The sequence below is a fragment of the Poecilia reticulata genome, linkage group LG23 (genome assembly GCF_000633615.1).
Source record: "Poecilia reticulata strain Guanapo linkage group LG23, Guppy_female_1.0+MT, whole genome shotgun sequence".
In the NCBI taxonomy this organism is placed as follows: domain Eukaryota; kingdom Metazoa; phylum Chordata; class Actinopteri; order Cyprinodontiformes; family Poeciliidae; genus Poecilia; species Poecilia reticulata.
The window spans coordinates 14,283,252-14,296,704 of record NC_024353.1 but is presented as its reverse complement, the minus strand read 5'-3'; the positions used below and the strand labels follow the sequence as shown (position 1 = coordinate 14,296,704).

General features: G+C 40.1%; 2 protein-coding genes across 13 annotated transcripts in view; one reads left to right on the top strand and one right to left on the bottom strand.

The window, feature by feature from the left end:
• The window catches only part of osbpl8 (oxysterol binding protein-like 8), a 66,095-nt gene extending 57,599 nt beyond the window's left edge, over positions 1-8,496 (top strand). For 7 of the 11 annotated variants that reach the window (XM_008401352.1, XM_008401353.2, XM_008401359.1 and 4 more), the window contains 8 exons: positions 95-100; positions 491-580; positions 1,112-1,248; positions 1,439-1,624; positions 2,575-2,728; positions 4,218-4,320; positions 4,816-4,921; positions 4,997-8,496. In XM_008401352.1, coding sequence (XP_008399574.1) covers positions 95-100; positions 491-580; positions 1,112-1,248; positions 1,439-1,624; positions 2,575-2,728; positions 4,218-4,320; positions 4,816-4,921; positions 4,997-5,126 — 912 coding nt within the window. In that variant the 3' untranslated portion in view covers positions 5,127-8,496. The remainder of the gene's footprint in view (positions 1-94; positions 101-490; positions 581-1,111; positions 1,249-1,438; positions 1,625-2,574; positions 2,729-4,217; positions 4,321-4,815; positions 4,922-4,996) is intronic. The other 4 variants (XM_008401357.2, XM_008401363.2, XM_008401356.1 and 1 more) reach the window with 3 other exon arrangements.
• On the bottom strand, positions 5,498-11,428 carry LOC103459622 (E3 ubiquitin-protein ligase TRIM21-like). 2 transcript variants are annotated; one of them, XM_008401364.1, is made up of 2 exons: positions 11,356-11,428; positions 5,498-11,219 (listed from the first exon to the last, which is right to left on the bottom strand). In XM_008401364.1, the coding sequence occupies exon 2, from the start codon at positions 11,183-11,185 to the stop codon at positions 9,572-9,574; it is 1,614 nt and encodes a 537-aa protein (XP_008399586.1). In that variant the 5' UTR covers positions 11,186-11,219; positions 11,356-11,428; the 3' UTR covers positions 5,498-9,571. The 2 variants fall into 2 exon arrangements, with proteins under 2 accessions (XP_008399586.1, XP_008399587.1); XM_008401365.1 differs by having other exon boundaries at positions 5,498-11,194; positions 11,356-11,413.
• Positions 11,429-13,453: the final 2,025 nt, after the last annotated feature.

The window sequence follows — 13,453 nt, the reverse complement described above, 5'->3', positions numbered from 1 at the left end:
CATCAACATTCCCACCCATCCCACCTCTTTTCCCAACCTTGTAACCCAACTCCAACCCCACCATTACCAACTGCTTTACCCTGTCATGAACCAGCGGCAGGTATGTGCAGGACAGGATAGGTGACTTTAGTGCAAGCGGTTTATTCCTATCACTCGTTTATTCAAAGCAGTGAGTCTGATCTTAGTGCTTCAGTAGGAAAAAAAAAATCTAATTAACTAAAAATGCGGTTAACAGGGCAGATCAGCAGGATTTCTTGTCAGATTATGAATCTCTTTTCAAGCAGCATCGGTAAATATTTAAAGAAAATCAATTTAAAAGATAAAAAATCATTATAAAATGCTTCTTCAAAGTAACAACAGTAAGTCCATTTCTTCTCTCTGGTTTTACTGTCCTGTGCTTGTCCTCCATTTTGTGTCCTGTCCTCCCTCGTCCTTGGTTCCTCTTGCGTCCCCTTCGCCTCTTGTCCCTCGTCTTGCTTGTCTTTTTTAGCCGTTCCTGGGCAGCAGCGATTGTGTCAACCAGATCTCTGGGAAGATCAAGCTGGGAAAGGAGGTCCTGGCTACTCTAGAGGGACACTGGGTATGACTCCACCTATTGTTCTAAATAACACCAAGTATGTTTTTTCTTGCTTGTGATATTCATTTTGTTTTAGTAGCTTGAATGTGTTTATTTAGATTTCTGTTGTTTTGTAAGGCTGTAGACAAAGATTTGAGAGGAAGCAGGGAACAAATCATAGCTTCACGAGCTAACTTTGTCAGTATTTTGCTAATGTCGAACAAAACACAATTTAGCAATTACGTTGTTTCCACTAAATAAGACACGCAATTAAAATCACACGTGATTAAGTTTGTTCACAGGATAAGTTATTAAAAATCATCCTTCTAACACTTCCTAAACTTCGTCTTGTCGTCTTGTTTGTCGTTTCCGTCAGCAGTAACATCCGGTTTATAGTCAAATAACTCATGTGACGCCAAAAAAGTGTTACCAAAAAACTTAGGGGTTTTTTCTACATTGGTGTATTAAGCAAAATGATTTTTGTAATTCCAATTTGAACAATTATATGGTTAATGGAAACCCAGCTAATGACTGTGTTTAACTTTCCTTTCGCAGGACAGCGAGATCTTTATCAACGACAAGAAAACGGGGACGATGGATACGTTCTGGGACCCGACGCCGGAGCTGAGGCAGAACAGGCTGACACGCTACACCGTCCCACCTGAAGAGCAGGGGGACTTCGAGTCAGAAAGGTGCACTTTGATTTATTTAATGAACATAAATAAGAATTCAGAAGAATAACAATTCATCCTCCGCTGTCCTTGGATAATCCTAATCCCTTCTACACTAGAATTCTGCTTTTTAACATTTCTAGACTATTTGAATGAAAGGACAAATGTGAGGGATATCCAAACGGGTTTTAATGTTTTTATGACCGTCCAGGCTGTGGCAGCACGTGACTCGAGCGATCAACAACAAGGACCAGACGGAGGCTACCAATGAGAAGTTCATCCTAGAGGAAGCTCAGAGGAAGGCGGCCCGGGAGCGCAAAGCCAAATGCGAGGATTGGATCCCCGCCCTGTTCGAGCAGGACCCTGTCACCGGAGAGTGGCATTACAGATATGCCGAGTGAGTGGCTCCTCTGTGGCCCCGCACAACAGCCAGATTAGACATCAGATGGGTGCACCCAGATTCACCACCGCAAGGCCAAAAAATTTTTCTAAACTTTGACTTTTAGCATCTAAGTGTTTGAGGCATTTTGAATGTAGCTTTAAAAAATAGTTACAAAAAAAAGTCATCAAACCTTAATGGATTTCTCTTTAAATTTTTTACCATTTGCTTCTTTGTTTTTTCTTAGCAAAGTGCAAGGCTGCCACCTTCTGGTGGCTATTGTAACTGCAGAGTTATCATGAACAAAGGAAGATTGTGTTGGGTTTTTTTTTTTTATTTTCTCTCACCTTTAGTTTGCTTGTCCCTTTTGATTAATGTTTAATGTATTAGTTCAACATTTATATTGAATTACATATATAAATATATAAAATGTCAAAATCAACATTACTTATGAACAAGATTATTTAGAAGACAGTATTTTCACTCTCCCAGTGAGAATTCAGCTTTAATGTACTCTGAAGAATATGTCATGACAAAGGTGTAAACTAATAACACAGTTCTGCCATGTTGCAAAAAACAGTCTTGGGTGTCGAGCCATTTGTCCAGCCAAACATACAACTAGTTCTCTCTCTGTAAGGTCGGGTAGAAATAGGAACACCATAGAAGTACGGGAGTCATTTCTGGAAAATATAAAGTTGCTGTTGGTTCATAATAAGAACCAACAGCACTTGAACACTTGTTAGAAGCTCGGAAATGGACCACCTCACATTGAATAAGCCAAGTGAGTAAAGTTTATCTGCATAAAAGTGAAATTTAGCTGTAGACATAATCTTATTTTGTGAATAAATATGGGAAATGTAAGGAATCCTAAAACGGAGCCTTGCGGTACTCCAGTTTAGAAACTTAAAGAACAGTTTCTGTCCCTCTTCTTTTGCCTTCTCATTTCTCCGGGTTGTGTGTTTCCTCAGCACCAGGCCGTGGGATCCGCTCAACGACCTGATTCAGTTTGAGAAAGACGGCTGCATCCAGACCAAGGTCCGACACCGCACCCCTATGGTACGTTCTGGCAGTCTTATTAGTCTGAGTAACCAGGGGCCGCGGAGGGACAATTGCAAGTGCCAGGTATGTTGTCCAGGTGACAAAGCATGCCACCGCCTCATCCGTCCTTCACGCATCAGCCGGCGCACCGCCTCCATTGTCGCTTCATCTCTTTGTGCCAACACCTGTCCACTGCCGCCATCATAGTCTGGACTCTTGTGTGCCTTTGTTTGTTTGTTGTTGTTTTTTTAAAATCCATTATTTAAAACTTTTTATCTTACACCGGCTGCTCTGTCACCCTCATTGTTTCATTGTTGTGTCTGCATGACTCATCAAACACTAACTCTTAAAGTAGTTTAAATAAATTTTAGAAGGCGGAAAAATGCTCAGTGTTTAGTAGCCATTTTCCAGATGCAACAACCAGTATGAGCCAGTGTTGCAGACATGCTAACTGTTATTGTTTACATCCAAAAAGTTCACGCACTAGCACAAACGCTGGAGGGGAAAAAGACGATCCTTTTACTCACCATCCATAGCCGCGCTGCTGTGGTAGAGTTCTGTTAACAAAATGAAACTGGAGATGTGTTATTAACTCAGTGCAGTGCGCCATGTCAAAGGAAAAATAACGCAGAAAAACCCCACTGAAGAGCAAACCACTCGTATTCTGCTTCCTTCTCGCTCTACGCCGGCTTTACGCTACACGCAGACCCGTTCCCACAGCAACCGAGAGAGCTGGGGTTATATTTAAATGTTTCAGGATTCAACACCAAAAAACATTCCCGACTTGAAGAGCAGAACATTCAGTCCGTTATGGGCTTACGTTTTCAGGCTCGATGTTTATTTTGCAATTATTAATCAGTGATCAACTGAACCCAGCGGTGATTGATTAGCTGATTTAAACACCTGCTCTGCTGATGATCTGTCATAGAGTTGGTGTGTGGTTTTCCCTTTTTTTTTTTTCCTGAACTGAAACACAAAATTCTGCAGCACATATACATATTAACGTTGTCAAAGTCAAGCTAGCATAACTGATCCTTTTCCCTTGCTATTTTTGTTTTTATTAAAACTTTTTACTGGCCTGCATAATGCGAAAACCTTGGACCTCATCTAGCTGTCAGTTTTGACAAGTAATAGCAAAGCGCTGCGTTTTTTTTTTTTTTTGTTGTTGTTTGTTTGTTTTTTGTTTTTTTTAAATTGTGTTTTTACTATTTAAAAAAAATTAAATTAGGTTTCTTATCATATTTTAACTAAAATATTTAATTCAAGCTGTTTGCAAGTTAGCCCTCATTACTACAAACAGATTCTGTGTCTCAGCTCTCCCCTGGCTGGTTACTTTTGAGTGCTAGCTGTGTGTTGCTATGATTGCACTAACACACCAGCATGTGTCACTTAGCCGCTGTTATCCGTCGACACCGGTGGAGTTTCCTGCACGAGAATCCCGATTTTAACTCTGTTTATTCTCTTTCTTTTTGCCCTTTTATTTGTGTCTTTATCTGCTTTTTGCTGGCTGATAACGTTCCAACTGTTTATCACATATGTTTGTTTGTGTGTCCATCTGCAAATGGCTAATCAGGTAACGGTACCAAAGAGAAAACACAAGAGCGACAAGTCCAAGAGCCCGGAGAGCGGCTGCTCCTCACCAGAACCTGATCGCCATGACTCATCGGGGAGCGAACGTGAGTCAGCCTCATCGAGCATGTCGATATGCATACACAGCTATGTGAATGGGACGATTATACCGCTCAGTGGAGTTCTTTTAGGATTTCTGGGGCGTTTTGTAGTATTTTCTGAAGTTGTAAAATGGATTCTAAACATAAATACATGACGTTTGCACAATGGGCAGCATTGAAAATGCTTCACATCATAGAACAGAGTGAAATTTGTCTCACAATGGTCAAATTCATGGTTATCATCAGTGAAGTAAAGGGCACACAGTGAAAAAAAAAATTAAAGATAAGTTAAAGAATAAATTGTGGACTAAAGCAAAACTTTATGTTTATTAAAATACAAATAAATAACACTTTGAATAATTTGCAGATTCTCCTTAACACATTAAGCAGTGGCAGCATAATGCTGTGGGCATGTTTTCCATCACTAAATAAATGTATGGAATATTAGTCGGTACCCTGATAATGACAAAACGCCGATTTATTTTTCTTTTTTTGTTGCAGGTCACAAAAGCAAGCATAACAGTCGGCTGAGGAAAAAAGGTGCAGACCTCAGCGAACTTCAAAGTGCCATCGACTCCATAAAGCAGACGCAGGAGGACATTAACAGGTGAGGAAGAACTTGACTCGTCCCGTGCTGCAAACGCGTCCCGATGCCTAAACGTTCCTATCTGTTGTTGCAAAGGAGCGTGGCGGCGCTGCGGATGCGTTCAGCGGGCCGGGCGGAGAACACGTCCTTCCTCCAGCAGCGGGACTACGTCGTCATCGCCTGCCTCATCGTCCTTCAGGTTCTCATCAACTACATTTTCAAGTAGCAGCCACAAGGCCTCACCCTGAACTCCTTCTCTCACACACACACACACCGGAGATTTTTAGACGAGCAGACCTCCAGCTCCCTTCTTCTCTCCACTTAACAAACCCATATCTTTGTGTCGTGGAAAAGCAGAAGAACTCGGAAAGAGACCGTTTTTATCGTATTTATTCGCAACCATCACCATTCCAAATCTCCGCGGAGATGCACGGATTTCAAAGAGAGAGGAACAGCGGTGAGGAGATTTCACATGGAAAAAATGGTTCAACTGCTTCTCGGGATTTTATTTTTTGTTTCTGTTTTTTTATTAACTTGCCTTGATGTCTAAGGCAAAGACGGCAGCCGTTTTTTTATTAGCTGTTTCATTATTTTTGCTTTTTTTTTTAAACGGAGTGATGGTACTCTGATGTTTCACATTTCACCTCAAACGACAAAGAAGCTTCTAACACAAAAACAAGGACCACAGGTCAGATTGTAACACATTCACATGAGATCCCTTTAATTTTAGTGCTTCTTTTTTGTTTTCCTGTTTCATCTTGTGTTTAACTGAAGCCTGTTCAGAACAGAAAACAAACCAACGTGATAAAAAAAAGGGAAAGAAAAACAGAGTGGTCTAATGTGCAACTTTTATTTTTGTATGATCAGATCCTCTTATATTCACCCTCGATTCCACATCTGGAAATATAAGACAGTGAGAATAACACAAGGGACAAAAGGAACAGAAGCTATAGAACTCCGCTTTTTACATACAAAGTCGTTGTTTAGAGAAAAAAAAAAGAAAATAGATCACATTTGACACATCCTATGTGTATATTGTAAGTAGCGAACTTTAACCCTTTGGAGACCATTTTTGTCTTACGGCACAAATGCACTGGAAATGTGGGACATTCACTTTGGTATCGACTCAGCATTGAGACAGACTGATGCTCTAATCAAGAAAAAAAAATAAAGATATATATATATATTTGAAGTCTTTTTAAAACACCCCAGTGACCACTGCCCTTTTACTGTCCTAATTTAAGCTAGCCGACCTTCTGGTTGAGATTAGTAATAAAGAATCTTAGAGCGGCACTCTGTCTTCTTAAGCCTAATTTTGTAGTATCGGTAGTTTCTTCAAGCTTAGAGTGAGAACGAATGATTGTTTTTTATGCTCACTATTTTAACATCTCTTTAACAACTTAAGTATAAAAACCTCACATCTAAGTTTGAAAGGGTGCCATTTATTATTATTCTTATTAACAATGTTTCCACCAATCCGGTTCTAGTGTTGAACTACGTCTTGGTGCTGTAGCCGGTTTTTAACTGGCTCAATAGAAAATCCAACAAAATCGAGTCAAAGCACTTCATTCGTCTCATTATCTTCAACCAGGTGTCCTGATATAATTGGTTACTCATTTAAAACTTCATGATTTTATTATTTGTTTCTAAATATTTATCTGAATGTTACGGAACTAATGTTTATATGCAGGCTGATCAGTTTTAACGTGGTAAGCTGATGTTAGGATGCTTCTTGTTGGTTTAAGTCGACACTATTTTAACTTTTTTCCATATTTCGATTTGGTTAATTGTATGCTGTTAGAGATGACAGAAAATGAATCATAAATCTATATTTACCACAGAAAGTAGTGTCTGCACGCAAAGTCGACACCATTGGTTTGATTGAGACCTTCCTGTTTGGAAGCAAAAGTTGATATAAGTCTGAAGTTGAGAACCCTTTCACTTTTAGTTTGTAAGTAATGTTATCAACAGTTTTTCTTCTGGTTGGAAGTACCATTAATATATTGAAGTCCTAATTTAAGTGGTATATGATCTGTGCTAAAGATGAGGCTGATGACAATAATCTAATATCAATTATTTCCACCATATAATTTTTTATATAAAATATCCGACTGCTGGTGTCCATGAGTGCACCTCTAATAATAACTTTGCCAAAAACAACTTATTTATTTATTTTTCTGGAGCTTTAGTTAAAAACAAATGCCAAGCAAGCACCAGCAGCAGTTTAACATGTGAACTTAATTGGTGGGGAATTAGTGAAATAGAAGCATGTGGCAAAAATAGGTTCCAAGTAGACAAATCAAAGCTCAACACTTTGTTTGAACTTCACTGCCTGACTGCAGCAGCTCCGCTGCACATCCGATAAAGAGCATCAGTCACTTCCTCCAGCGCATTTGAGCCTCAAAGTTTCAATATGTAACCTAGAATAGACTCTGTTCTGAGGCTCCTCGTCGGAGCGCATAGACTTGTAGACCTTTTTCTAACCGTCGCCATGTTAAGAGCATTCCAAATGTACAAAAACTTGCAGCCAAGTTGTGTGTTGGAGTAGAAGTCGGTTGGAGTCACTGTGTAAATAATCCGGGTGGGCGACGGCGCCTCCGGAGCGGCACGCGGACACTCTCACTGTGTGCACAAACCGTTTTCCTTCTCCTGTTTGAGTTTTACTAGTTGACGAACATCCTGGTAAGTTTAGCAGCACTGTTTTACTGTGTTTTTATTTATGTCTTCGCCTGTTATGATGTTAGCCTTGTCGACGTTTACATATATCCGATTGCCTCCGCCGTCAGCAGACTGTTAAGCGATGGAAGCTTCGGGACAACAGAGACCGGTAGCATTCGTAGAAGCCAGCTGTACCCCTGGAAGTTACCCGGCTGGCCCGAGTGTATGTGTGTTTGTTTTTTCCCGTGCGTCCTCATTGCCTGAGATGGTAGAATGTTTGGAAATAAGTATGTACCAGTGCCTTTTAAAGTCAGACATGGGCTGAAATGGTAGCTTGAAGGAGGTGGCGTGGGCAGGGTGCAACAGAAGGTATAGTCTGATTTCGGAGTTGGACTGTGGTTGGGTTTACTGTAGAGTTGTAGTGTGGACGGTGCCATATGAAGTCTGACTCCACAGGTAGACACCTGCTACCCGTAGATTCCCAAAGGCCGATCCCCTGCCACAGGAGGAAGAGTGCAGTTTTCCTTCCCGTCTCCCTCTTTCCCTTGTCTTCAACACACAAAACGTGGAGGGAAGCGGCCATCTTTACTGTACGTCATCGTTGCAGTGTCTGTGAAATATCGTTTTATTTATTCCTCTTTTGTATGTGGGTTTATGTTGAACATTTGTTTTTCTGCTCATAGTTTTAGGTGATTGTTCTTTTGTCTTATTTAATGTTTGTTTTATTTTTCAAAAAGCACATGCTTGTTTTTATTTCACTTCACATTAATAGACACACAGGACTGTCCGAACCGGGGCGACTCACTTCCCCACACACGCATCACACACCTTTTTCCTATTCAAGTAATTGAATATATTTACTGTATCGCCATGAAAACTGTAACTTCTCTGAAGTTTATGGTCACATGTAACACAATAAAAACAAATTACATACTTCATTCTGTTGTGTGTGTGTTTAGTTTAGTAGATTCAGTCAATGTTGTTAAAAATGCAGAATTACCAAATCTATCCAAGATATTCCCAGATTAATTTTTTATGTGAATAAAGTTGAGGCAAATATGTTATTCCATTACCTAATCCTTTGATATATTAAAAAAAACTCATTTAGATGTGGTCCTATCGTTGGTCAAGTGAAAACTTGCAGTTTTTGTCAAATTTGCTGATGAAACAAAACAAAAATCAAATAAGAAATTCTTAAAATGTCCATGTTTCTTTAGAGCTTACCTGGCATTGGCCAGCCACCAATATCAAGGCATAACAAGGTTTTAAATCGTTTAGTCTTCACAACTGCTATTAGGTTTTGTTAATAAATCTAAACCACCACCAGAGGGCACCAGAGATCCTTTCTTCAGTGACTTGATCTTTTCAGTCGAGCTGCTGATAATCACTCACTCATCTATCACTATACATTGATATTCCACATTTATTTAAAGTCTCACAAAGAAATCGTTGTGTTTACACATTTCATATACCTCTGGAACATTTTGTATTATTTGGGATTAAAAATAATCTGAAACCATTTCAAATGTACTCAAGAAATCTCCAGTAATATCTAGAATTATTGAATTAGGTCAGGTGTATTCAGCTCAAAGTGGGGTTGGACCTCACTAGTTTACCTCAAATTATTGTTTCCATCAGCCAGCTGTCCCTGTTGTCAGTTCTCCACCCAAGGACATTGACAAAGGTTGTTAAAGCAGAGCTGTCCTTTCTGTACCTCTCAGATAACAGTTAAACATTTGATATCAGTTCATACTCTGTTTGGAGGAGGGAGGAGGAGTAATGGACTGTAATACTACCAACAAAGGGTAGAACAAGATGTAGAAAATGATTAGAAATTAGGTTCAGCCAAAAGCTGTTCAGTTTATTCTCTCTCTTCTCCCTATTACAGATTTCTTCTGTTTTTGCTTTTCATTTATCACGTAAATGTCTCAGATCAATAAATTTTTACATCAAATATAACCTAAGTAAATCAAAAATGTTTTCTTAAAGCGATATGTGACTGCATTTGGGCGATCAGTTTAATGTGTGGCTAATGGTGGGAATGATCAGAGGGGCTGAGTTTTTGCCACCGTCACTCGGACAGGGACTGAAGTAAGGATAGAGTTTCTCACTAAAGTTGCAGCTAGTAAAGGAGAAAATGAGATGTGCTGCCTCAGCATCGTAAAAGGAAACTAGACCCTCGTCGTAATCCACAAAAACCCCCACCTTCTGGGGGTCAGACACCAAAACCAGAGGCATAGAGGGCCCGGTAAGAGCTCTGTAATGGCCGTTTCTTAACCATACAGCCCAGTAGCCGTTTTCAGGGCAAATGGCATTCTCACCCTTCCTGTCGATAGACTCTCGGACCACTCCTAATTCCCATTTAGTTTTCCCTTTAACTTCAACTTCGTAGTAAAATCGCCCTGAGGAGAAACTTTGCTTTCCCAAGACTCCAAAGGCTGACAATCTCTCTGGCTTGTCTGGGAGAACCTGTGTAACATCACTGCATCGTACAGTTTTCCCATCGTCGGACATCACCAGATAGGGGTTTGCAGTATTTGGATCCAGAGTCACGTCCACTCCATACAGCCGGACTCTCGCAAGTTCAATGCGAGCGCAGAGCTTCTTCATCTCTGTTCTGATCGTCTCCAGTTGAACTGCAGCCATCCTCACCGTCGCATCGCAGGAGGACTGGACTCTGACCTTGGTCCAGTCCTTGGCGGTAACTGTCATTGTTGGGGTGTTTTGGAGCAGATGGAAGTGGTCTTCGATTTGCGACATCTGTGTCAGCTCAGCTCTTTTCTTCATCAGCATGGAGATTTCCTCTTCCAGCTCTTTTATGAAACCTTCTGCCTGTTCTTCTGTTGTTCTCTGTTTCTGTACAATCACGTCGATGAAATGATCCAGACTTTTTCTTGCAGAATCGATGAGATCTGAACAGTCCTCCACAACAGCTTCTGTCACTTCCTCCGCATTCTGCTTGCTGAGCTTCACCGACTGCTTAAACTGCTCCATCTTTAGTAATCTCTCCTGAATCATCTGCTCAACACAAACTCTGGTCTTCTCCAGTTCTTTCTTCTTTTCTTTACACTCTTCGGTCAGAGCAACAACCCGATGCTTCTTGTGGTCGGACGTAGCACAGCTTGGACACACGCACCTCCGATCAGTCTTGCAGAACAGCTCCAGAGGCCTCTCATGCTTCCCACACATCATGGTCTCTAGTTTCATGACTGGATTGATCAATTTATGTCTCTTCAGCACTGCAATTCTCGTATGTGACTCCAGGTGAGTATGGCAATAGGCAGTAGCACACTCCAGGCAGGACTTAAAGGCTTTCTGCTTGGGTTCAGTGCAGACATCACACAGAACCCCTCCTGAGCCGGGAGATACTTGTCCTGACAAGATCCTTGCATTCCTGAAGTGAGAAGCCATCTCGGATATGAAGGTGTTGATCCGCAGAGCTGGTCTGGGATCAAACTGCTCCTTACACAGCGGACACTGCTGCCGGCGGCTGATGTTCCAGTGCTTTGTGATGCACGTCTTACAGAAGTTGTGTCCGCATGGTATGGTGACCGGATCTGTGAACACATCCAGACAGATGGAGCACAGAAACTGTTCTTCGGATAGAAAACTGGAAGCAGTCGCCATGTTCACTCACTGGAATCAAAAGGGAGTGGGAGAGCTGTAAAAATAAACAGGAACTCTTCACAACATTGTAACATTACTTTAAAATCCATCAAAATGAATTAGTAAAGAAATTTAGTTGTATAAGAGGCTATAAGAATCTTCTAGAAAGAGGTTTGAGAGGCTTTACTCACCTGTGTTTAAGAACTACCTCAAGTGAGTGAGTGACTTGTTTCTCCTTTAACAGCTCAGTTGCTCCTTTAAAACTCCACCTCTTGTTTCATCTCCTCCCTCAAATGGGATTTTGGTGTCTTGTTGCAGAGGTTATGTAAAACAGAACAATGAATCTCCCATGTCACTGCTGGAGTAAAGAGGACACCAACATTTTTGCTCAGATTCTGCATCTACAGTCATGACTTAACAGATTTGGTGTTGATGCAAATGTTCGTCATATGTTTTTATGATGTGGTGAAGACAGTAAAGCATTTTGTATACTTCAAGCGCTTTTTATTAGCAAATATGTCAATGTTTCCAGTGTTTAACTTTTCTTCTTCATGGCTCCTGTAGTTCTCTCTGGAAGTTGATGCTGGATGCTAGTTCTGACTGGTGGTGACCTATTCTAGTATTTTAGATAGTTGGTTCTACTTATCCACCTTCTTTTTAAGAATCACAGATTCTCAGTGGGGTAAAGGAGTTTCCCAACCATTTCATTGTTGCTAATGGCCTTGTGACACAGTGCTCCATAGGGACAAATCCACAGATCTGTTTTATGAACGAAGTTGTTTTTGGTATATGTTTCGATCCCACTTTTTTACCTGAGATTTTGGGTATAATTAGGAGAAAAACCACACCACAATCTTGGTGTTTACTTTTAGAACCTCCTTACTTCCCTGTAACTCAATCTCTTTTCTTTGAGTTTTTGAAGATCTCAGAGGTTTATCTTGCAATTGTTAGATTCCCAGCAATAATTTCCCTTCATGTGAGGCTAATTTAAGCAAAGTAGTGATTAATTAACCAGTGAATGGACCTTCCAGACACAAGTGTCTTTGTACTACAGTCACTTGAGATACACTCTCAAGTGACTGTATTCTTTTGATTTGATCTACGTATTCTTTTCATTTGTCTTTATCAAAATAGTACGGAGATTATAGTCATTATAGGGTGGTGAAGCCAATTTATGTTGATCATGATTCATTTGTAAAAGCAAAAAAAGGGCAACATCAAAGTGGTTGAGTACTTTTTAAAGATGCTATATTTTGGCTTAAAGTACATGTTTATAGATCCCAACTTAAGTTAAATGTAAGGGAAGTATGAATGATCACCTTTTTGAATATATGTTGAAAGGCAATTTCCAGATCATAATCTGTCCAACAAAATTACAAGAAATAGTCTATTGGAAAGTTAATCTGATGCTTTTCTAATGTCTTGTAGCAGATAGCTGTGCAGCAATCCTAATGTCAGCTTGTTTAGTTTCTGTTCTGATTTATGTTTTTTGTGTTCCATTGCTACTTGGAAATAGAGGGGTGGTTTTAGTGTATATTTCTCTTCCAGGTTCAGTTTTGCATTCCACATTCAGTTATATTTAATACATATCACAGTTTGTCCCAACCAACTATTTTGTACAGTGCTTTCTGTATAGTACAGATTTTTAAGTGACCCTTCAATACATTTTACCTCAGAAAGTTTTTAAGCTTAACCTTCTTAGTGTAGTAATACCTCCAGCATTTGTTTCAACCTCTTCCTCCAAAGCATTTTATTAGCAATCCCCTTTCTTCCCAAATATTACATTTGGTTCATCCCTCTGCTGAATAAGTTGGATATTACTGTTGCTAGGATACATCACCCTCAGGATTTTTCAGCTCTTCTTCAAAGCTTAGAAAGAATGAGAGAGCACAGACGCTGGCTAAAAGGAAAAGCAAAGCAAAATGTTAGAATGGAACAGGAAAAAAATTGAAAGACAGGTTGGTCTTCAAGACAAAAAGGGGGCTGGGGAAGTAAAAATAACAAACATAAGCAAGCATAAGGGTAAGATTCAAAATGATAGGGTGGTGACAGTGGTTTATAGAGGAAATGATAGTAAAGGGGAAGGTGGTAACGATATAGAATAATGAAGAAAACATTCTGGGTTTAAAATATTATATAATCCGCCTTCCTTTTTTTATTGTCATTATCTCCCTTTGGCATTGTCAGTGTCCTGTCAAACTGCGGTTGCTGGGTGTGATTTAATGACTCTGTGAGCCATTTTGATAAAGTAGGTCAGTTAAAAATGCACACACACACACACACACACAC

What these genes read in the sequence shown, in the direction of transcription:
- LOC103459622 (XM_008401364.1), bottom strand. Translation starts at nt 11,185, where the DNA reads ATGGCGACTGCTTCCAGTTTTCTATCCGAAGAACAGTTTCTGTGCTCC.